Source organism: Adiantum capillus-veneris, chromosome 17 (genome assembly GCF_014529385.1).
Source record: "Adiantum capillus-veneris isolate H3 chromosome 17, ASM1452938v2, whole genome shotgun sequence".
NCBI classification, from domain to species: Eukaryota; Viridiplantae; Streptophyta; class Polypodiopsida; order Polypodiales; family Pteridaceae; genus Adiantum; species Adiantum capillus-veneris.
The window spans coordinates 70,294,576-70,303,737 of record NC_140947.1 but is presented as its reverse complement, the minus strand read 5'-3'; the positions used below and the strand labels follow the sequence as shown (position 1 = coordinate 70,303,737).

The following is a 9,162-nucleotide window of genomic DNA, read 5'->3' as shown; positions in this document are numbered from 1 at the left end:
CTCATTCGCTCATTAGATCTTACCACTGCTTTAACTCCTGCATCCTTCATGGCGGATTCAGTCATGACACACACTTGGGCCCCTCCATCGATGTATGCCTATACCTGCATCTTCTTTTCAATAAGAGCATCAACAAGTGGAAGCACATCCGCTGGACTCCCAACCCTCAATGCTAGATTCCCCATAGTACCCGTGGAAGCCTGGTGCTAGCACTAGTAGACCACTAACGTTGCAATTTAGGATTTAAGGCAAGTAGCTGACCGAAAGTAATATTAGCCTTTTGGTTCTTGACATCACTCACCGAGTCATATTCGGGATGATCCCTTCCAAGTTGGTAGTCGGATTGCTTGATTTTGTGTCTCCTTCTTCTTTTGCTTGTCTCTAGTGGCTCTCTACCTTCGTCGACCTTCCCTTTGCCTTTGCGAGCTCTAGTCTCCCGTTTTGTCTCCGTATCTCTTCCTTCACGTTCCCTCTTGTTGGCCAAAACATCCACTACCTGCTCATCTACTCCAATTATATTATCACGATGAACTTCTTCATTACCTTGAGGAGCGGGAGGCACAGGATTGTCAAACTGCTGATCTCTTTGCCCGTTGAATCTCCCTTGTCCTCTCCCTCTTCCAAATAGTGGGTAAATACCTCCTCTTTCCCTTGGTGGATGTGGGCAATCCGGTGCGTAGTGTCCTTCTTCGCCGCAATTATAGCAACGGCCAGGCAATTGCCAAGCTCTTCCTCTGCCCGCTCTTTGCTTCCCTCTGTCCATCACACTCAAACAAAACTCTTGCATTTGTTCGGATAAATCTTGAACATTACGTAACCAGTGTTGAGAAATAGCTGCCACTCCACAATTTGCTTGATCCTCTACACGAACCTCACCTTGAGGGCTTGGTTGTTGCTCGTATCCCATCATACCTTGTTCGATCTTCTTCTTGATCTTCCTGCTCTTTGCTTGAGAAATTGGTACAACACCGTTGTAGTTTTTGGGGCTTTCGAAATCCACCTTTTCTCGTACCTTGGGATGTAGGCATGACATAAATTTGTCCATCTTGAAATAGTCGCCGTTGGCCAATTGCATTGATGTGGCTAATTCTGCCCAACATTCTTCAGACCGATTAAGAAAAATAGTAAATTCTTCACTTACATCTTTCTTTTAGCTTCGAGTCCATATCCATAGGTGATCCTTCCTTTCAAAAATGTTGTAAGAAACTGGTCCGTAGAGCCGGCCATGCATGTCGCGGCTCACCCTGCAATGTATCGAACCATGCTTTCACCTTGCCACGTAACACAAATGGAATAGTGTCCATCTTGCTGTCTTCATTAGGCAGCCGCAATGATAGCATGTATAATTTAAAGTCTGCAATCCATTAGACTGGATCCTCCTCGCCTGTGAAAATAGGGCCATAGCTTCCAGCTGCCATGGTATCCTTCGGTTGACCTTTGCACTATTTTCTTCAAAGCTATCAGCGGGTCCTCAGTGGGGGACCCACGATGGAATGGTAGAAATGGGAACACACACAGTACACAAACTAGATGCCTCTCTATAGCCCAGTAGATATCCAACACCCCAAGCCACTTGGATAGACTCACATACACTCTATTTTTTGTATGGTTTTACTAGTAAGCTCGTAATTTGCACAATTCACGACTACACCCGCCTAGCTATACGCACCTTACAACACAAACTCGTCAATAGCTCAACACATAGCACACACCTCGAGCAATATAACATAGCGGCTCCCATCTCTTGCTCTCTCTTGCATTCACACATGCTCTCTCTCTCTCTCTCTCTCTCTCTCTCTCTCTCTCTCTCTCTTTGCTATACACAAACTCCAAGGGTCCACACACAAGCCCCGAGCTTTGAGCACAAAGGAAGATGCCAAGACACAATGGATGGAGTGAGCAGAATAATGAGCTTTTGATTAGAGTTAGGATAGTCTTTAATGGCGACATATACAGATATGATCGAGGTCGGCCCCAACACGTATGGCCTTCCTTCAACACACCCGGTCGCCCCTTCTTCCAAACAAATTGTCCGACCTCTTTCTACCTCCGCTTGCCCCTGGCCTCTGCAACGCCTTTTCAAGGCCCTGTCCAAACCCTTCAGATGGCGCTTTTGCTTGGCCTTGCTTTCTAGAGCCCTCCAGCCTTTCAGTTCACTGGCGGCCACCTCCCCTATGGCAGCCCGTATCCCTTGATGACCTTCTACACTTGCTCCAAGGCAAGCCCTCGGCTTCAACAATCCTGGTGGCTCCCCATTGTCATATACAAGCTCTCGCTGGCCTGGTTCTTTGAGATGCAGCCATGCCACAACAGATGGTGGCCCCTGGCGGCCCACTTCATGCTCTCATACCTGCCCCCAATTGGTTGCACCTCATGGCGGTTCTGGCTCCCATGCACGGCCACCACATGTTCACCTCTTTACTGCAGCTCATGGCGCCTTTCACCACAAACACTATTCGACCCTCTGTAGCATGCCTCCAACTTACTCATTATGGACTTGCAGATAACCCCTTGGCTTCAACCTTCTCCCCTGCTCACTGCATGGCTACCCTCCTTTACTGTAGTGCTACTTACTAGCTGCAAAGGGGATGGCTCCAGGCCCCCTCTCTCAAACAGTGCCCTCTTCGTTGATGGCTTTTGTTCACCTCTTCAGGCTTAAGTCAATCCTCCCTTGCCCTCCCGGTGGCACTCCCTTGCATGGCCGGATCTCCTGCCTCTTGCGCACCCACTTGGCAACCCCCCTGTCTGGCGCCACTTTTCCTCCTCTTCTCACAGGCTGTGGACGACTTCTCCCATGCATGGCTTCCACCTGTTGATTGCTTCAATCCATGCGCCACTTTGTGGCCTCGAACTGCATGTATGCCCCTTCATCGACTTGCCCTGCTCTATCCCGCCATCTGGTGGCGCCACCCTAAACCTGCATCGTTCTCGTTTTTTTTAAAAGCATGTTGTTATTTTAGACTTCCAAGATTTTCACTTACATAGCACGCTATTCCCACCCAAGGACGACCGCAATCCAAAGCACCGCCAAACGGGTATAACTCAAGGTCGTAGTAGCCGAGTCCAAATACTCCCGGCTTCAAGTATCCTTAGCCTCCCCTTTGGAGCCTCACTTCAATTGCTCTATCATTTGTCGATAGTGGCGGCCACTCCAAGTGTGGACCACCCCGAACTTGCCGTAATCACGACAAATAGCCTTATTCAATCTTCAATCCTTGAAACAGTCCTCCAAAAAGAACCCCGTGGCCAAATAATAGGACCATAGAGTAGCCAGAGAGTAAATTCCCTACATCTGCGAGCATTTTAATTATTAGAGATTAAAAACCAATGCCTGACCTGCTAATTGTCACATCTGGCATATACATCATGATCAAGCTTGCCACTACCGGCATCTGGTATTGACTTCACCGCCTCGACCTGTATCTGCATGACTCCATACCAATGCAAGAACCATTCTACTAGACCAACATAACTTTGTCACACCAGCGTTTTTCCCTACAACATAGAGGTCTCAAGTCTCCAAATTTCTAATATGGCTAGTCTACTTGTGCATTCTTAAGTTTTGCTTGTGAAGAGAATTCTTGAGTGTGGCAAGAGGGGAGATTCAAGGACTATCTCTACCTAACAACGACCACCTTATTGCAAAGATATTCATGTATGATTCCCTCTTATTCCTCAAAGCTTGCCCTCAAGTGATATGGAAAACTCTAGAAATTGTGAATACATTTGCCATTGCTTCAAGGTTGAAGTGCAATATTGAAAAGTCAAGGTTAACTTCACTTTCAGAGAATGACTCTTTTGACCCATCAATGTGGACTAGGGAGATAGTAACAAAAGGGAAGAGTAAGAAACTTGGGAGCTCCTCTGGGAGTGGATGCTACCCATAAGCAAGCATTCCTTTGGGTCATGGATAATGTAAGGAGCAAGATGCAAAGGTGGGAGTATGTGATGCTACCATTATCGAGTAGAGTGAAAGTGGTCAATTCATTTATGATCCCTGTCATTGTGCTGCTCAAGTTATCCAGATGCAACTGCAAAGAGTTCTTGAAACCGATGAGAAGATTTTTTTGGAAGAACAAAACTAAAGACTCAATGCCCTGACAGTGGGCAAGATGAGAATCCGTGAGACGAGACCTCTAGAGCAAGGTGGTATAGGGATTCTTAACCGTGGTACTCATGCCGAAGCCTAGTGTGCCAAGTTTGTGGTGGAAATTTCAGAGCAAGTCCACGTTTGGGCTATTACGATGAAGGCCATGGTGGACACTGCCAAAATACGCTTGCAAGGTGGCCAGTGTAAAGGGTTAGAGATGCAAGGTGGCCAGTGGAAAGGGTTAGAGATGCAAGATAAGTTGCTTGCCCCACGATGGGCTAACCTAAATCTTGGAGGCATTACGAGAGAGCTAGTTCAAAAATGTAACAGAGCAGCTGATGCAGTGGAATGGGGAGAGGTAACAAGATACTTCCACAACTCAATAACCTTGGATATCTCAGGCAAGAAGCATCCTTCTAGATCCTTTTTGGAGGGAGGTGTCCAAAAAGATCAAGAACAAAGGACTACGATGACTGGGCCAGTTCTGGGACAGAAGCTTAAAAGGAACAGACCAAGCAACCTACAATTCCACCTCAATGAAACTGAAAGACTGTTGGCCAATAGAGTTTTAAAAAAGGTGGACAGTTGTTGGCTACCTGATTGGGATGGCGATGGCACACAAATAAACATTTCCTAAAACCACAAACCAAGACCAGATTGGTTTTACCCCTTGAACAAACAATGGAGTAAGAAATTTCCGGAATCAAGATGGGGGTCAATTGTGAAGAACATATGGTACCTACAATGGTCTCTAGGGATGAAGGTTTTTTTGTGGAAGGTACTTTGGGGAGCCTAACCTAGTGGTGTGAAGATCATGTCCAGAGGTGTTGGTCTCACAATGCACAACGTCCAGGGAGGACCTACGTCACTTGCTCAAAGATTGCTCGGTCTACGGCCTGCTGACAGGGAAGGTATGCAAGTGGGTTCAAAAGTCCTTGAAGGTAGGTTTCTTTAAGAATGATCTATTCCTAGGTGGGAAGATATTCAAGTTTTGAGAATTACTTACTGGAGCACACATTGTTAGATATTGCTACTTCAAACATGTGTGGAAGGCCAAAAGCTATCATATCTTTTAAAAAGCCATGAAAATAGCTAGTTCCTCAGAGTTTTTTTAAGAAAGTAGGGGAAGCGATCGTCACCATTAGGAAAAGAAGCAACATTGAGGAATGGAACATGACGATTGATGCCACAACGGTTGGTTAATTGTTGAGTCCTCTTCAGGTCAAGGAATGCTCATCTTATACTCTCATAGATGCCTATACCAGTGTCCTAGGGTGGCTTTTCTATCATCTACTATATCTATGGTAGCTAGGAGAAGTCATGCCTAGATATGAGCATGACTAGAATCTATAATTTCTTGCTTTCAAGAATATAATCAACCATCATTGTGAGTTTTCCAAAAAAAAAAGTTTTTGGTTGTTTGTGAAAAAAAGGGTTTGTTGGAGTGACAGCTCTCTGCCATCTTGCAGCCTATGAGGCCTCCAGAGTTGGGGGGCTCATAGGGTAGGGCAACGAGATCTATATCCTTTTCTAGAGTGTTGCACTATGACACCTACAGATAGTGCTCATCCTAGGATGGGCCACCATGCTAGGAAGCGGGGTTCATCGGTGCCTCTCCCTTGTCGTTGCCCTTCTTTTTGGAACAAGGGAGAGGATGTCCCTCCTACCTCGTCTTGGGGAGTTTTTCTTTGTGCTCTTGCTATTTGAATTTTGGAAAGGGATTGGCCCCCTTGGATGGCATGTATGGTGGTTCTTTGCTCATTGGTACAGATTTACAATAGGTGGGTTTGGGCAATTCTAGCTAAGTCGCTCTACCTCGTGGCAACATATGGTTGCTCTACCTCATGGCAACATATGGTTTTCTACTCCTGGTCGGTGTGATGTAGTACATGGGTCTCCTTAGCCCTGTTGGGGTATTGTTTTTTATTGTTTTGATTGCTTGAGATGTTTTGGCTTGTCTACTCTCGCGATATTCCTTTGTGGATGATGTTTGGTGATCGGTTGTGGGTGTTGTTTGATGCTCCTTTGCGGACATGCAGTTCGCTGGTGTGTGACAGCAACAACAATAGACACATGGTGGCACTCAAAGAGGATCGCTTGGTGATGGGGACCTTGGGCCCCGCCCCTTTCAACATATACATGATTTCTATTTTGTTCTCTATATTGGGTTAGGGCTCCTTGTTGTAAAATCCCCAAATTGTATGAACATTTTGGCCTATGGTCTATGTAGCGGGTTAGGGCTCCCTATAAAAGCCCAATATGCTTTGGTTTGTCTTGATCTCATGGCATGGTCTATGCATGAGCTGCTCATGTAATTTTTTGGGTTTTCTTAATTTATTGCCAAAAAAAAAAAGTTTTGGTTGGGAATTATGTTCTCTTACTCTCCATTGAGTCTATTCTCCCTCTTCCTTTGGTTTCAAGTGTAAAATGTGTACATGTGATCCTATGTGCTTGAGTTTGTGAGGATTAAGAGAGGTGACCTCTCCTTAGTGGGTGTGTGCAATCACTTTGGTGTATGAATGTGCACTTATGAGACTTCTACTCTTAGTTGATGAGTTTTTATGTGTTTGCTTTGTTGAAGAGATTGTGTAGATTGTGGATTCAGATTAAGTGTATACATGTAGATCTCTTCTATATCTTGTGTGTTCTGGTGGATTAAATTGAGCTTGATCAATGAGAGTATGTAGATTTCCATACAAATTGTATTATTTCCTTCATGCCTTATAGACCTCATCAAATTGATATGTTGTTGTGTTGGTCATGTGTGTGTAGCTCTCTGTGCTACACTACAATGGCAACACAATCATTGTTTTCTTTTGGGAGTACCAACCTATTCTAATGGTGAAATCTACATGCCTTTGGTGTTTTGTAGTCATTAGACTTATAATGGGCTCCATGGATCACAAAATGTTTGAAATTAAGAAGAAACTATGGTATGTATAGATAATTTTTTTGTGAAAAAAGAGTTGCAAGGACTCACAAACGTGTAAAAATCCCTTTGTGCGTGCTACTCCTCGCTCTAGAGTGGGAATTGATAGAAGTGGGATGAGATTATAATTAAGCTTAGGCGTAGAAACAAGAAGTTAAGGCATAATTTGTGCTTTGGCTACATCTGTGCATTGTGTAGAAAATATGATTATTGTTGTATCATTTCATTAATCCTTGTGATTTGGTTTCTTGAGTTTGTTATTAATCTCAAGTTTAGGTGAGGTTCAATATTCCTCACCAACCCTTTTCCTAGAGATCACATCCTTCATATGGAGTTTCTGGTTTACTCTAAATCATGATATTTTGTTCTACTTATCGATCGTGGTTTTTAGGTTTTCCAATAACCTTGTGCTACTTAGAGAGACTCCCCTCAAACTAAGGTGGAGGTAAAACAATCACCAGCTTCAAGAGTTTTTTTTGTGGTTTATACTCAAACCTTGGGTTTATGACGTTTATCTGACAACCTTGGATCTAATGTCACTTGTTGCTACCATATTATGGTCGTGATGTGTGTGAACACACTTAGGACTATCAGGACACTTTTTTCACATGTGAAGAGGGCTTTTTTTGCGACTTGTATGTATGCCCATCTTTCTAGGGTAAATTTTATCTTCATATTAGCATATGCAAGTATACTACCTTCTGTGTTGTGTGTCCTTGAGCTTCTCCTTCATTTTCTTCATCTTTCTACACATTCTTGTAGCCACATGCAATCATGTCTAGCTAATTGTCATGCTAAAAACAATTATGTTTTCTACATATTATTTGCTAAGGACCAAATAGTTGGAGACAACTACCCATTTTGGGCTTACATGATGTAATATGGCCTTGTTGCAAAGGGCCTTTGGAATGAAATGTAACATGTCCATGTTGCAAATGGAATTTTTAACATCATGTGGAACTATTATGTAATATCAGGCTCTGTGGATACATGTTATGTGTATGATGATGTAAGTTCTAGTACTTGTACTACTTGAGTTGTTTTGCCTACTACAGGCATGCTCAAATGACAAGGATGCATAGCTCATGGGTTTATTGTGATTTCTATTAAGCATTTCATTGAACCATACATTCACTCATAACAAACATCAAAAGAGGTATGGTAATCCATACATTCACTTAGAACAAACATCAAAAGAGGTATGGGATATACTAGGATTTCTGAATTATGTAGGTACATATTTGAAAAAAATTGCTATCTATGTAAGGAGACAGAGTTCAAGGCTATGTACAAGGAGGATGAACATATATATTTCTTATGGAGATTAATTTTTTCACTTCTCTTGAGACTGTACCTAACACAAATATGGTCCCCTTTGCCAATAATGTCTCTTATCTAATTAAGGGAGTTGGGAAGATTGTGCTTATTGTTGTAGGTGGTAGATCTTTCACTCTTTTAGATGATTTGTATATATGTGGGATCAAGAAGAACCTTTTGTATGTATTTGCACTTGGAAAAACTGGTCTTAAAGACAAGTTTGGGGATGCTAGATGTATTGTGCATGATCTCAATTGTTACTAGTCTAGCATCTGACACTTTGTTTTGTAGGTGTATAAGCTCAATGCTTACAAGAAATGTGTGGAATATTTAACATGCCAATTTTTTAATTTGAAGGCTATTTTAGATGCAAAACATTGGCATGCATGTTTTGCAAAACACTGGCATGCTATTTCGGATGCAAAAAATTGGCATGCGTGTTTTGCTTAGTTGAATTTTGCTAGTTTTTTGTGTTTTCGAAATATGATTTTTCATTTTAGCAAAATGTATGCAAATGTTGTAGTTTGTAATGTTCTATATTTCCCAATGGTGGTCTATGTGTGGCAAACCCGTATGTGATGGATCTCTTCCCTATCTGTTTGATGATTTGGTGGTAGGCCATGTGGATGAAGAGCAAGTGGTTTGGAGCAAGCATGTGGGAGAGAATGGCCAAGCAACATTGCTTAGCATTTACAAGTGAAGTAGAAGATGATACCATTCCCTAGGGGGTTGGTCAACCTTCTTGTGCTCATGGTGTGCTAGTAGTTGAGTAGGTACACGTATCTCAAGATTGCTCTTGTGAGGCTATGAATATAGGTAAAATGAA

General features: G+C 43.0%; 1 protein-coding gene across 1 annotated transcript; it reads right to left on the bottom strand.

The window, feature by feature from the left end:
- Positions 1–223: 223 nt before the first annotated feature.
- LOC147437454 (uncharacterized) lies at positions 224–2,888 on the bottom strand. Its single transcript, XM_086486997.1, has one exon. The coding sequence runs from the start codon at positions 1,073–1,075 to the stop codon at positions 224–226; it is 852 nt and encodes a 283-aa protein (XP_086343123.1). The 5' UTR covers positions 1,076–2,888.
- Between the last annotated feature and the right edge of the window lie 6,274 nt (positions 2,889–9,162).